Genomic DNA, 15618 nt, shown 5'->3' with positions numbered 1-15618 from the left:
CTTGAGCTCAAACATGTTTCTAATGTACTTAGTATTTTTTTAAAAATGAGTTGAAGCTTAGGACTGTTTCACAAATGCTGAAATCCCACTACCACAGATATCCTGTTGCTCATTAATATTACTCCAGGCATTACAGCTTGTGTCATTATTGATTTCTTCTGCCGAATTTTTCAAGCTTTTGAGACCTCTGGAATTCTTGTCCTTAAAGGCAAATATTCAGATGCTTCTAACGTAAAAGTCACTGTCACATTTATATCCTTATCACTTTCTGGTTGTTTTGTATGGTGACTAATTTTAACAGTAGTGGTTTTTCCCTAAAACACAGGCAACAAGTTAACAAAAATTACATATTTGCAAACATTTCAACTTGAAATAATCACAACAGAGCAGTAGCTAAATACTATTCTTTCCCAATGTCTTTATGTTATGCAAATTAATAAAATATATTTGCACTTTTACTTTTTTACCAATAGGTGGCATTGACAATTTTAACTTTTAAAATATATCTCACAATATGTTCTAATTGGACAGGAATGGTACAAAGCGTCTTATATTTAGCTTTTTATTTAGTCTGAGAAGGGGCTATCATAAATTTGTTCACTTCCATCAGTTGTAAATGAAATCGTTTTACGTGGTTGGCTGAACAGAGTCATGTGACTCATCTTTATTTGTGTAAATCAGCTAAAAAAAGGGATTTATAACCACTTAAATCTCACAAAAAGTAAAATTCAGTGTCTTAAAACTCCTATGGTCATTTAATTCTTACATAAGTTCCACAGAGAGGTAGCCCGGTTATCTAGAAACCCAAACTATAAGAAACTTTATACATAAGTTCCACAGAGAGGTAGCCCAGTTACCTAGAAACCAAACTATAAGAAACTTTATTTGCTGTTCAGAGTAACATTTTGAAAATTGGTAACCAAAAATAATAGTTTTGATCATTTAAAATGCAAAATAATGCCACAGCCCAAGGGCTTTCCTATACAGTAGAATATAAAGTGAATATGTAAGAGGAATAACACATTTCCAGATTTCTCTGTTCAGAGCCTTTCAGCCTCTCTTTTGAGTGAGACACATTTACTTCCTATTTTAATGAGCATCCTACCTAACTGCTTAAATTAATATTGGTGCTCACTTGGTAAACACTTATATATTACTTTTTCATAGTGGTATCTTAACTATGATGCTAAAGAGCATTAAGTCTTATGGACTTCAAATTAGGATTTGCAGTTGGTTCACTTGGATTTATGATATTTGTCAAATTATATCTGGTATGTTAATTTTTTTATGAAGAATATCCAATTTACTTTCATTTTTTAATTTTTGGTAAACCGAATGAGTATATGTAGCTCCATATTATACAAGCCTTTTCTTCATGGTCTAATTTTATCATGGAGGTATATGTATTAGGATTGTATTCATTTATACAAGGCTGACATGTGGAAAAATTTGCCATGCTTGTTTTGGGAAAGCATATCCCTTCCTATGTAAAATGACTTACGCTGTCTTTATTTTTAATGCAGGACAGCAATGCTTTAAAAACCACTTAATGTCTACTTGTGGTTTCTTGTATTTATTAAGAGTTAGAATATATTTTTACTTACAGAGTGTTGCATGGATAACTAGTTGTGGACTTGGTGTCACTTAACTGGCTCCTTATGTGTAAAATAAAGGCTTCTGACCAGATGACCTCTAAAATTCTTCTAGTTCTAGTATTTTATCATTCTATGAGGAATCTGTTAGGTAATTCTGAATCTAAATATGACTCATGTCTCCATCCAAAATCAAATGTGTTTTTACATCATTGAGTTTGCCCACATAGTCCTTGCTATGAGTCTGTGTGTGTATGGGTTGTGTACTGAATGCTTTCGGGTTATTCAGCCTTCTCTATTTTTGTAGGGTTGCATGGCACACGTCAAGAAGAAATGATTGATCACAGACTAACAGACAGAGAATGGGCAGAAGAGTGGAAACATCTTGACCATGTAAGACATCAGTAATCATTTGGGATTAAAAAATGTTTGGAAAACAGCTGGAGTGAGGTTATGTGATAAAGTAAAAGCTTGGTGATCCTTTGAAGGTATTGTTTTTCCTGCTATCCTTGGAAAAAAAAATAAGCGAGAATATCTGAAGTAGAATATAGGATTTGATTTCTAAATTGATATGAAAGTCACTTGAGAGAAATGTTTAGATCTTGGAAACGAATTCTCAAAGCCAGATCAGTGGGCTACTGTTTTATTGTGAAAAGGTCATTTAATTTATAAAGTAATGGGATTAGTATTTGGAGAGGGGGATTTACTGGCTATAATGCCTTCAGGTGAAATTTCCCTTCTGACTCGTGTTCATACATCTATCTTCTCATTCCCATTGAATTTTCCATCTATTGGCTCTGAATTTCAAATCTAGTCATAGAAAATACTAGACTGAAACCTTCAGGGATAAAATTGCTTCCTTCATTGTCCTGAAATGGTTTGTTTCACTACTCAGCAAAATCTTTAATTGTGATTATTTATATTCTCTTCCCTATTCTCCCCTTTCCCACATAGCTGTTAAACTGCATAATGGACATGGTAGAAAAAACAAGGCGATCTCTCACCGTACTAAGGCGGTGTCAAGAAGCAGACCGGGAGGAATTGAATTACTGGATCCGGCGGTACAGTGACGCCGAGGACTTAAAAAAAGGTGGTGGCAGTAGCAGCAGCCACTCCAGGCAGCAGAGTCCTGTCAACCCAGACCCAGTTGCACTAGGTAACTTTTCTTCAGATGAGTATCTTGAAAACACATATTTCTTATGCTGTTAATGCTGACTTTATTTTTAACTTCTTTTTAAAATTAAAGGATATGCAAGGAATTTTAAGACAATAAACAATTTACATATCCTCCAATATGTCTTGTCTATCTGTTAGGAATTTGGGCAGATTGGCATAGACAGAGATAGCCACAAAACTTAAATTCCTTTTCCAGGTGAATGTATTGAGCTGATGGCAGACTTTCAGCACTGAACCAGAATGTCATGTGCATAACTAAAACTTGTGCTCCTTCATAATGCCTCAAAACAGCAAAAACAATCTCAGGGAGTGGGCCTGGGGCTTAGGCACTTCCATCAAGGTCTCTAGTGAATTCTGCCACTGCATACCAATGTTATCACTGCACACGGGGATGTATGTTTCAAATTATTAATTCAGAAAACGGCCTGTAAGACAATCTTGTTTGTTAGTTGAAATATATATATATATATATATATTTATTTTAAACTTTTTCCTCAACCCCACACCTCCAGGAAGAGAGACCTAAAAGCTATATATTTTGCCTAGAGCTATTTTAAAATTAATGGTAAAGATGTAGCACTCTTCCTGTGATTTGATCTTAACTTAGATTACTTAATCATGATTGTATTAATTCTAGTTTTATAATAGGACTCATTATATAGTTGTGCCTTAGAAATGGCATGTTAGTATGTAACTATTTCTTATTGATATTTGGGAATTGTTGGGGTTACAGATAGAATATAATCCCATATATGTTGAAAGAAATCTTCAACCTGAAAGAATTTTTGCGTGGCCTGTGAACTTTTACCTAAATTAATAATATGGTTTTGTCGTTGACATTGCCACCCATTACGTGTGAATACTTTTTGAGTAAACTTACGAAGATGGATTTCTGTGGATTCTTGTTCTCTCATATTCTCTTATGCATTGGCCCCATACCCATCTGCTAACTCAAGTTAGAGTACTGTCCATGCTGTAAAACATGTGCAGATTAAGTTCATAACTTTGGCCTCATTAGTACTATGGCTGATTATCAAAAGTTTAAAACTTGAAGTATATTATCTGTTGATCACATTACTGTTTTCAATTTGTTCCCAGCCAGTGTAGTTTTCTATGCACTTAGGTTTGTAGATTTCTGCTGATCTCTGAATGCTGAATGCCTATTATCATAAGTATTAAATAATGAAAGAGTCTAAGGCAGTTAATTTACCTAACAAGCGTTATTCTAAAGCATATTTTAAAGACAAAACTGTATTTGTCAGGTCACATTAAGGCAAGCAACGAAAACAGAATTAGGTTTGGTTTGAGCCAATATTGGTCAAAGCCAAACTATTTAGAGCAGAGTGGAAAAAAAATCTTGTGTTTATTTCCTTATTATGAACAAAAATTGATTAATCATGAGAGATTTGCTTAGGACAGAGGGGATATTTATAACCATCCAGTCTAGCCAAAAATTGAGAGCCTTAAAGTAAATAAAACTTAGGGAGTTAAAACATCTAGTTTGGCTTATTCTATTGAACACATTCATTGAGTCCGTACTTATTTATTGAGCCCTTACTATATGCCAGGCATTGTGCTAGGCATTCTAATGAAGTAAAAAGAGTCTTCAATTCTTTCTTTGAGGGCCTTTGTGTCAGTGGAAGAAGGCAAGGGAATAGCTAGTGTTCAAGCCATAGGATAGCTACCTCAATTCAGTCAGCCAAACTGACCAGATTGCTATTATCTGCCATCCACTGTAAAAGAAACATCTCCGAAATTGATCAGACTTCATACCTAAGCGAGTTATCAGCACATAGAACAAGGGCCATTTTGTGTATAGTCACTACTACTATACACAGATTCTGGTGATATAGGTATATATCATGTTCTCCAGGAAGAGAGGTTCATTGTCCCTGCTACATAACCAAAAGAATAAACTTGGCTTAAAAAAACTCGTTTTTAAAAGTATGCAAACTGTACTATTTTTTAGTGATGTTCAATGGATTTATATTTTTGTTAAACCTGAGATATTTGTTTGGCCTTAAGCTTTTGTAGGTTGTATTAGTCAAAGGGTACAAGCATTTAATTTCTTTGTTTATAGACAACATTAAGACATTATGTTCTTTATGGACACAGAATCCTAAGTTGCCATTAAGACACCATCATAACTTTAGAGAAAATCTGTGTAGAACTCTGCAGTGTGCAAGTTTAGCATCCAATAGTGTTTTTACAGTTTTTTTCACTGTGCATCCTTACTAGCTGATTCTTGCAGCCTTGTGTACTATTTTCTGGGACTGAGCTATGGCTGTAAATAAAAGGACAGGTGGTTTGTAATTATGGGCCACAATCATTTACATTAAGTGCTTTCTAAGTCCCTCTTCCAGGCTTTGGAGTTGAATGGATTGATGTGTGTAGTGAAAGGATTGGAGATTATTGGCTGATAAATCTATTTTCTGTGACTGGAAAGTGTTTAATGGAGTGCATGTGTACAGATAAAGCTATGGATATGTCTATATCTTTATATACATTTAGATCTCCATATCCCACAGTTGTATGTATTTCTTTTAGCCTAATTATTTTGCTTCTTAAACTACTGTCTGGTCTCAAATGAGATCTTCAGAATATATTATAGAAGATATCTTTGGTTCAAAATATTGCCCTACTTATATCCCTAACTTGGAAACACTGGGAATGTTTAGTCATACACACATTCTTAGCATTTTAAAATTATATTTGGGGACTGCACAGAGGAGAATGTGACTTTCATGACTGATGTGTTGTACCTGTTAAACTCAATCCCATTCTCACTTTTGAAATGTATCCGTAGTATTAAGTGAGTATGGGGGTTAGTAAAATAACTCGATTAATCTATTACTAATTGAATTTTAAGAGTTTTCCTGGCCGGGCGCAGTGTCTCACACCTGTAATCCCAGCACTTTGGGAGGCCGAGGCAGGCGGATCACGAGGTCGGGGATTCGAGACCAGCCTGGCCAACATGGTGAAACCCCGTCTCTACTAAAGATACAAAAAAAAAAAAAAAAAAAAAAAAAAGCCGGGCATGGTGGTGCATGCCTGTAATCCCAGCTACTCAGGAGGCTGAGGCAGGAGAGTCACCTGAACCTCGGAGGCAGAGGTTGCAGTGAGCCGAGATCACGCCATTGCACTCCAGCCTAGATGACAGGGCAAGACTCAGTCTCCAAAAAAAAAAAAAAAAAAAAAAAGTATTTCCCAAGATATTAAAATCTCTTTTTTGAATAACCTCTGAAACAATTTTTAACACTGAGTATACACTGAATTCATAATGGTATTTCTATTCTTTAAATAAAATGCAAGTTGACATCTTGAAGGACTTTTCATGAAATAGATTTCCTTGAAATAATAGATATTTATTATTTTTACTGTTGTTACTCATTTACTTTCCAGGGAAAACTCCAAATATCCAACTCTTAACAAAATTAGAAAGCAAATTTTAACACTGCTGTCTCTATTTTCAAAGTATGACTTATTTATACATTTAAGTTTTATTACATGGTATACTTGACAGAAGAGCAAGATAATGTGATGAGGATTGACAGATTTGACCATTGACGTAGAATGACTTTTATATGTATAGAGAGGCAGTTGCTGGTTAGCACTTTGTAGGTTTTCCAAAGTGCTTGTCAGAATCTCCATAGTAGCTCTTTCTCCTTTCTTTGTCTTTGGTTCCTTTTTCTCTCAGAATGTTGTCACATCACTTTCTTGGCTCCTGACATTTTATTTCTTTTAAATTACTTTCCTTTTTACTGGCTTTTGACTATTCTAGAATCTTTCTGTAGTCTGTCTTATATCTGTGTGTGCTCTGTTTTCTAGAAGTCTTCCACATCATTAGGGTTAATTTTTTTTTTTTTTTTTTTGGAGACAGGATCTCACTTTGCCACTCAGGGTGGAGTGTGGTGGCATAATCTCGGCTCACTGCAGGCTTGACCTTCTGGGCTCCCACCTCAGCCCCCTAAGTAATTGGGACTACAGGTAGACCACCACCACACCCAGCTATTTTTTTTGTATTTTTTGTAGGGGTGGGGTTTTGCCGTATTGCCCAGTCTGGTTTTGAACTCCTGAGCTCAAGGGATCTGCCCAACTCGGCCTCCCAAAGTGCTAGGATTACAGGTGTGAGCCACTGTACCTGGCCAAAATTTTTTTCTAATGATAGGTTTAGGGCTAATGTCAGGGGCTGGACATAAACTCTGAAATATAAATGCACTTTCCCTGTGTTTTTAAAAAATGTATGAACGTTGTGATGACATGGTAGTAAATTTAGAAAAATACCTTCACTCTGTTTTATTAAGAGTTTAGTACTTGCCAGAGAAAGAAATATCAAAAAGTTTTATTTGTTTAAGTGTAATGAAAAATCAAGCTTAGCATTTATAAAAAACTTAGAGCCAGGAGTGGTGGCTGACGCATGTAATCCCAGCACTTGGGGAAGCCGAGGCCAACAGATCATGAGGTCAGGATATCGAGATCATCCTGGCTAACACGGTGAAACCCCGTCTCTGCTAAAAATACAAAAAATTAGCCAGATATGATGGTGCACCCCTGAAGTCCCAGCTACTTGGGAGGCTGAGGCCGGAGAATTGCTTGAACCCTGGAGGAGGAGGTTGCAGTGAGCCAAGATCATGCCACTGTACTCCAGCCTGGAGGACAGAGCGAGACTCTGTCTCAAAAAAAAAAAAAAAAAAAAAAAAGCTTAGTAACTCAGGAGTTTGTTGAATTAATACCATCCCCTGTCCCAAGTGGGTTGGTAGAGGAATTAGTATTTTAAAATACTGCTAGCTGGCAAGTTTTATGATTGTCAAATGATTGAATTATGGAATTTCTCATTGCTCTCTAAATCCTCAGGAAATCTAGCATGAAGGCTGAAAGCACAAACTCAGTAGAATTTCTAGATTCAAATTACTCATTCCTCTTCATATTAGTTTTGCGGCCTTTGGCAGGTCATAATCTCTTTGTGCTTCAGTTTCCTCGTGTAAAATGGGGATGGTAGTATATATATTTCATAAGCATTTCTGTGTAATGAGTTAATAGGTAAAAAACATATGAGACAGTGCCTGACACATAGTAGATGTGTTATGTCTTAGCTGTTATTATTTAGATGTGCATTCTCAAAAAGAACTTTCTGCTGGGAGTAGTGGCTCATGCCTATAATCCCAGCACTTTGGGAGGCTGAGGTGAGAGGATTCCTTGAGTCCAGGAGTTTGAGACCAGCCTGGAAAACCTAGTGAGACCCCATCTCTACCAAAAATCAAAAAATTAGCTGGGCCTGATGGTGCATGCCTGTGGTCCCAGTTGCTCAGGAGGCTGAGATGGGAGGATTCCTTGAGCCCAGGAGGTCAAAGTGACAGTGAGCCGTGTTTGTGCCACTGCCCTGTAGCCTGGGCAACAGAGCAAGACCTTGTCTCAAAATATAAAATTAAAAAATTAATAAAATGAAAAAGAACTTTAAAGAATAGTGGTAAATGAAACTAGTAAAGTTTTTCCTTGGCATTCAAAATTGTGAAGTTACAGTGGATTCATAAGTATTTTTTCATCTACAAAGTACTTCTAAGCAGGTGGCTACTTTAATAGGCACAGAGATTAGAAAAGACTCCTGTCTTAAATATAGTAAATCTGTTGTACCTTTGGGAGCCTAATTCATAATACAAGGCTATAGAAAAATAGATTTCTCCCAGCCAGTGAAATATTTCAACTTCTATACTCTCAAAATATGAAAACCACAAACAAGTTATTCTGTGTATATTTGCATGTAAATGTTTGGAGTTTTGTACCCTTGTATTGATTTCTTTCAATCACATCATGAAATTAATCTCACAGTCATTCAGCTGACTTCATAATGCAAATGCCTACTGTACTTAACTATATTGGGTTTAAAAATATGGGACTATTAGTTAAATATGTCCATCTTTTAAAATTAAGAGGAGATGGTTACTTCCTGGAGCATTAAGTATGTTTGTTGTAAAAGATGGAAATCCTAAAGCAGTTGCTAGCTTCTAGGTTGGATTTGGGCTTCTGAAACCTAGTGTGAAGATTTCTGAATGTATTATCCTTAAAAACAAGTGGCATTTGTAAAGATAAAATTACTTAACTCTTTCTTTCTTTTGATGGTTTTTGTAATAGATATTATCATGATCACAGCCTCATTCTGCCCACTACAGGATGAAGGCCATACCTAGGTGCTGCCAAGCTTTGAGCATTGCTGTCCTGGGTCATATGAGGTCACATTGCTTCTCCAAAGGCTATCAGCTCATCCCTTCATGTATATTGATGGCGGCCCTTGCAGTATCTAGTATCCAATGGTCTCCATCCTGTCGTAAGTGTAGTGCATCTTCCATCTCTTGCATACATCACAGATTGCTCTTTCTGTTCTTTCACATTTCTTACACCATTTTCTGTCACTCTGACCTGGTCTCCTCTCTTCATAGACGTGAATTATTTTCAAGAGGCTCCCTTCATCCTCATCCCCTCTCACCACCCCCCCAACCCCCCAAGCAATTTGCATCCCAAAGCAAGCTAGACTTAATTTAGAAGGACTTTTCTATAATGTTTTCATCTTTCAGTAGTTGCATATATATACAGGTTTAACATTTTAGACCATATCATATACGTTCTTCTGTCTTTGCATCTACCACTACATTTTAGAACGATGATTCTTTTTTCTAGCAATTGATATTTTATAGGTGCTTAAGAGTTAACAGTTAAGAATTACTTCTTTAGAATCTAAGCCTTAGACTCTTAGGATGTTTTAGGTAGATGTGTCTAGATTAGCCAGTATTCTAAAATAGTAAAGTCCTAAGAGAGAATTGTCCCTTGTTTTGTTTTTCAAACTCAGTTTTCCCTGTATAGATTTTGATATTGCTGCTGCTTAATCAGAAGAGGAGATATTAAATGTATTAGTCATTTGGTTTCTGAATCTATTAAAGTAGTGTTTATCAGGGTATCAAATAGATTTCTGAGGAGTACACCTACTACCAATCACTCTGTTCTTTCTGTTGGTAGACCTGATGTTTATCAAGTACACTAACTTAGAACTGGAGAGGATATTGTAAAACACGTTTATATAATTATTTCCCTTTAGATTCTGCTATTTTGAAAAACCGTCTTTTAGAAGGTAGGTTAGCATTAAGAAAACTTTTGCATAATTGGCTTTAGCATTGCTATTGGGTTTCTATGTCAGTTAAAGTTTGGGCCTATGTGGACATGGCAGTATGTCAGTGAGAAATTTAGGAAGGTGTAGCCAAAGTGAAACATTGCACAACTTTCCAGTGTGGTATATGTACCCTCAAGACACCTGTGCAGCCCATAGAAGGTGGAAGGTCAATTGAGCCTGGCACTTTAATATTTGAGTCAATTTGGGTGTTATAAACATTCATGGGTGTGAGGCTCAAGTAAAATTTTTGAAAGTGTCATCTAAGAAATTTGAAGATTTTGCTTCCAAGGACAAAGGCAGTGAATTGTGAACTATAGAAATATTTTCTATTTCCAAGTGACATAGATTCTGGGAGTTTAAAAAATTACTTGATGTATATTGCTTAATCCAAACTTCTTCAATGGCTTTATTCTCTTCAAAATTTGTGGTATTTGGATTTTTAACATTGAGAGAAATGATAAACTTTAAAATACTCTATTCACCTTAGTTATTTATAAGAAAATAATTATATAGCCGTTCTTACTAGACCACGTAGTAATAATAATGGTGATAATAATGAGGATAATAGCAAGTACCAGATAATGGGAGTTGAGGATATGTATGTAATAGGAGGTACTTCCTTCAATCCTCACAGCAGTGCTCTCAAATAATAATAGTATTGTCCTCACTTTATTGTAGATGAGGCATCTGAGACATGGACAAACTAACATACCCAGTGTTCCATGGTCAATACCTAGCTTCACTGGGTGCTAGAACTAACTTTCTTCAGCCTGTGTTGCCTGGGGCTGGTAATTAGCATCTTTCATGCGTGGACTTTGGATACCTAAACATTACCTTTCCTGTTCTTTATCATAATGATCGACTATTTAATTTAAAAAAAAAATGTTTTTAGGCTGGGCATGGTGGCTCACACCTGTAATTCCAGCACTTTGGGAGGTCAGCTGACCTGACGTCAGAAGTTTGAGACCAGCCTGGCCAACATGGTGAAACCCCATCTCTACTGAAAATACAAAAATTAGCTGGGCTTGGTGGCATGCACCTGTAATCTGAGCTACTTGGGAGGCTGAGGCAGGAGATTCGCTTGACCCAGGAGGCGGAGGTTGCAGTGAGCTGTGATCATGCCACTGCACTCCAGCCTGGGCAACAGAGCATGACTCTGTCTCAAAAAAAAGAAAAAAGAAAAATAAGTTTTTATTAACTACAAGTCTCTTCTTAACACAATAAATGAAAAAAAATTTGCTACTTTGAAGTCACGTTTTTTCTTTCTTCAAACTTTACAGATCTGTTCTTATTCTTATCCAATAAATTATGCTTAAATCAAGTCTTTTCTCCTTAAAAGTTGTCTTTTAATGTCATAAGTAAATCTCTGTGTTGTACTGTGTCACATGGCTAAATATGAACTTGATTGCACTTTATTTCTTCTGGAAATAGTTACAGTGGTAAGGAAGATAATCTTGATAAATCTAATTAGCTGTATCACATTTCCTTTTAGGTTGTTTATGCATCAGTTTTATCTTGCCTTAAGAGTGAAAGTTACCTCAGTAAAAACGTTTTTATTTTTGTCATTTACTTTATAGAAATGAATATACACAGGAGAATGCATAGATATTTCCAGTCCATCCTGTTATTAAGTAGTCATGACATCACAGTGTAAACTTTTGAAAATAAACTTTTAAATATTTGGAATAATTTTAGATTAAAAAATTGCAAAGATGATATAGAGAGTTTCCATATATTCCTCACCAAGCTGTAGTAAATTTTTGCTAATTCAGAATAGTTGAGAAAATCTAATATTCTTGCCAGTTGATAATCTGTGTGCCCTGCAAGAATTCAAAGCATTCAAATGTATTTAAAGCATTCAACTATAACAACATATACTTAGCTAAACTCATCGTGCTTTTCTTTATTTTTGACATTGTGTAGCACCATATAATATAGGAGACTGGACTGAATGTCTTGATCTTCAACATAACCGTTAGATAAAGCGTTTAAAAATATATGCTACTCAACATTTACTGTACACATAGAGAAAATTTCAGTTTTCCTCAGAATTTATCATAGGTTTAATAATTAAGTTTTATAAAAGTTAAAATGATTTTTTTCTTACTGAACTCTTCTATATAAGGAGGCTTTTATTGAAAATCCAGTATGGAAGACATGAAATGCATATTTTAGCTATGGAAGACTGTATACACTTTGTTTACTTTTGAGCATATGTAAGAACTATAAAATGTTTTGTGTTATTTCCATGAACATATTTTAGGAGTTAGCGTTCCTATATCAAAGTTATTAGTTGTTTTCTTAAACTTTTAAAATTTGAGAAGCATAGTAAGCACAGCATTTAATTTAAAGTGGAACTTCATTTCCTTTTCTGGAAAGCATGGGCTAATTCTCTTTGCTCAACAGAATGTCTGTGAATCCATTCTAATGAGTCTTTCTGGCTTTCACCCATGTCATATCCATATGATCTAATTTGTGTGAAAAATTTTAATGGTCACTGAGATTTTTAAGAATTAATTAAGTGTGAGAACTGGTTAGCCATAGAGTGGAGCTTGCTATTCATTGAAAGGTGGCAGAATCAGAGCTCTGTGGAAATTACATTACCTGAACATTTGGTTGTTTAACCACCAGTTTGACTCATGAAAGGAAAACTACCAAATACAATTTATTTTCTTTAACAAAATACATCTATAGAAGTCTCCATAGTCAGAAAGTGCTGAGAACAGTGTTCCCAAACATCATATTGTATAATGAAATCAAGTTGCTTTGGCTTTGAGCATGCATGGCATTTAGACCAATGACCTTCTGTTTTCCTTGGGCTCTGATGACAGGCCTTGCTATTTTTATGTATTTTCAAGAAGTGAAATGTTTAGCCTTTTAAAATTGTGTTTTTGTAGAGAAGCCAGGAGAATGGGCATTGCTTACTTTCACTCTGTGCGATGACACAAGTGTGCTTACAGTACTCTCCTCCTCTCTCCACCCCCTTCCCATCCTTTTCATAGACGCGCATCGGGAATTCCTTCACAGGCCTGCGTCTGGATACGTGCCAGAGGAGATCTGGAAGAAAGCTGGTAAGAATTGTTCAGAAACATGAGTTTCGTGTTCTGGCAGCTGTGTGCAGTTGTTAAATGCAGTGATGTGAGGAATGGCAAGAAAGGACTTTACTGCTAACAACAACAACAGCAAAAACAAAACAAAAAAACACAAAACAAAACACCTGATTAATATTCTTAAACCAGGCCTGATTACAAGATGAAATCATTTTTATTTTAGTAACATCTGCCAGTTTCACTATAATTGAGAAGCTGGCAATATTTCCATTATAAAACTCCATTTTTTTCAGGGCCGTAATGATTTCAGGCTGAAACTTGGCATAGGAGGTCTTAGCTTGCATGCATTTTTTTTCTTTGATGAAAAAATGCCAGTGTCTTAGAAATTAAATTGCATACTTCAGCCTTTTCTCCTGCATCCAAAACAAAAAACAAAAAACAGAAAAAAACCAAAACCAACATCAAATCTAGTTGACTTGTTAAAGTACTCAGATAATTTTTTGGTTACAATCGACTTTTAAAATTGTTCTTCTGTACTAATTAGTATTCAACGATCAGAGCTAAATTACTCTTTAAGTGAATGACAAAGTTACTAAACATTTATTTTTGCTTTTCATATACACTATCTGCTTTCCATTACAAGATGCTGCTCTATATTTTGTAATAGTAGATTTAAAGCTCCTCCTGACCCACTGACTTGTTATTGGGCTTAAAGAAGTCCAGATCTGTGAGAATTTTGGTGGAACCACCTCGCAAGCAAAAACCTTTATGAAAACCAACTCAGTAGATGAAACATAAACCTGTTTCAAGAGTTAAAGAGGCCATGAAAAACATACTGTGGCTTTCAGCTGCTGTAACTCCAGCTCTTAAAATAGTTTGTCTTTTTTGACTTGGGAAACTGGGAAATGCTACTTCTACAAACAGTACAAATCGAAGAGTCAGGGGACAGATTTTTTGTTTTTCTCTACAGAAGATTTCTCTTTGGGATTTCACTCAGCTGTGTTTGTAGTTCTGTGTAACTTGCTGACTCTCTAGTCACATGTATCTTATCCAAGTATTTTTATACATTTTCCAAGAAATACCTGTTTTTGTGAGAGTGATAATGAGCTTTAAAATCTGATAGCATTCTAGGTTTAGTAGCCCAGATTAAGAATTAGAAAGCTGTCTTGCACGTCCAATACGCAAATTAGATAGGTCCATTTAGCTTAAAGGTTAAAATACATATGTTGCTGAACTGTGTAGTTTTACCAGATTTACTGTAATAGTCATGTGGTACTCCCAAGCTGTTAAAAATATGCCGAGTAGCACCTACCTGAAAAGACGGGCAACATCTTCCTTCTGACCATTTTTCTCCTCCATTTCTAAGCTGTCAGTGCAACTTATTCCAATAAGAAGTACAAATAATTGTGATTTTGGACAGAAGAAGGGTGACTTTATGTTCAGAGGAGTGAGTCTTTTCTCTGCACTTCCCTTTTTAAGTATATTTAAGTTAAATTCTTGATAGTTCATAAAGAAAAATTACCAGTAAGGTCTTGTGTAATCCGAATTCCTTATGTGCTATTATCTGCTCAAGTCTTTGTTTGACTGCTATTAAGTGAGAACAGATTTTTCTGAATATAGCACCTTTGTTGGAAAGTCAACTTGAATAGCTATGTACAAAGGAAGTCCTACCATAAGTGGTAAGCAATTGGATGCAGATTCAAAGCTGCACTATGTATTTTCCACTTAATCAGTTGCTTATTTTTTCCTACATGGCATATTGTTATCTATTGAATCCATTATTATTTTTCTTTACTGTCTGTTTTGGGGGTTTTTAAACCTAATTCTGGATATAATTTAGGTTTTGGGGACTTAAGAGAGTAGAGAAAGAGCACTACTTGTTTTTGTTGTGTGCTTGCCCTCTCCAAGAAGGGTTAAACCTTATCTAGGAAGTGTTTAGATTATTTGTTACAGTGTCTATCATCTACAGTAGGTTTTCAATCTAAAATATGACATTAAATTTGTATTCTTCTCATAGTGGTATCCCTAAACTGCTGCTTAAAAACAGTTTGGGAATAGTTTTCTATGGATATATGCTAAATTTTAAGGAGTATATTAAATCCACAAAGTATGGATGACAGTTTCATCTAGAAATCTCCAGTAACTACTTATAATATTTATCTTTATAGGCTTCTTAAATGGCATTTCTAGTGTTTAGTGTCAAGGCATCCAACATGATGTAAACACCAAGGGCAGAATGTGACATCTGCACTCAGCTTGTTACAATTTGAAAGCTTTTATCCTAGCTTTCTAAAATTGGCCATGGGCAAAAAAATTTTTTGAAGAAAATCTATAAAGTGTGTCTTTGCAATGAAATTATTATACATTATCTTTGTTGCTATCTTTGTTGCAAAAGATAGGTGAATAAAGCATTTGAAAAATACAAGAGGGGCAGAACACCCAAAACTTGATGTAGCATAACGAATGCATCCACTTTCACAGAAAATTGTAATTACAAGTATACCCTGTGCTTGAAAGTACATCATATAGCTTTTTGCATCATTTTATTTTGAAATGATTTCAAACATGCAGGAAAGTTGCAAAAAAAAAGTACAAAAATTTCCTCTATAACCTTCACCTAGATTCCCTTATTTTGTCATAT

General features: G+C 35.4%; 1 protein-coding gene across 9 annotated transcripts in view; it reads left to right on the top strand.

Moving 5' to 3' along the window:
- RUNX1T1 (RUNX1 partner transcriptional co-repressor 1) overlaps positions 1 to 15618 on the top strand; it is a 149810-nt gene that overhangs the window by 116779 nt on the left and 17413 nt on the right. For all 9 annotated transcript variants that reach the window (XM_063726721.1, XM_063726718.1, XM_063726716.1 and 6 more), the window contains 3 exons: positions 1900 to 1985; positions 2547 to 2748; positions 12930 to 12998. In XM_063726721.1, coding sequence (XP_063582791.1) covers positions 1900 to 1985; positions 2547 to 2748; positions 12930 to 12998 — 357 coding nt within the window. The remainder of the gene's footprint in view (positions 1 to 1899; positions 1986 to 2546; positions 2749 to 12929; positions 12999 to 15618) is intronic.

The sequence above is a fragment of the Pongo abelii genome, chromosome 7 (genome assembly GCF_028885655.2).
Source record: "Pongo abelii isolate AG06213 chromosome 7, NHGRI_mPonAbe1-v2.0_pri, whole genome shotgun sequence".
NCBI lineage: Eukaryota > Metazoa > Chordata > Mammalia > Primates > Hominidae > Pongo > Pongo abelii.
This window is presented reverse-complemented; position numbering and strand designations above follow the sequence as displayed.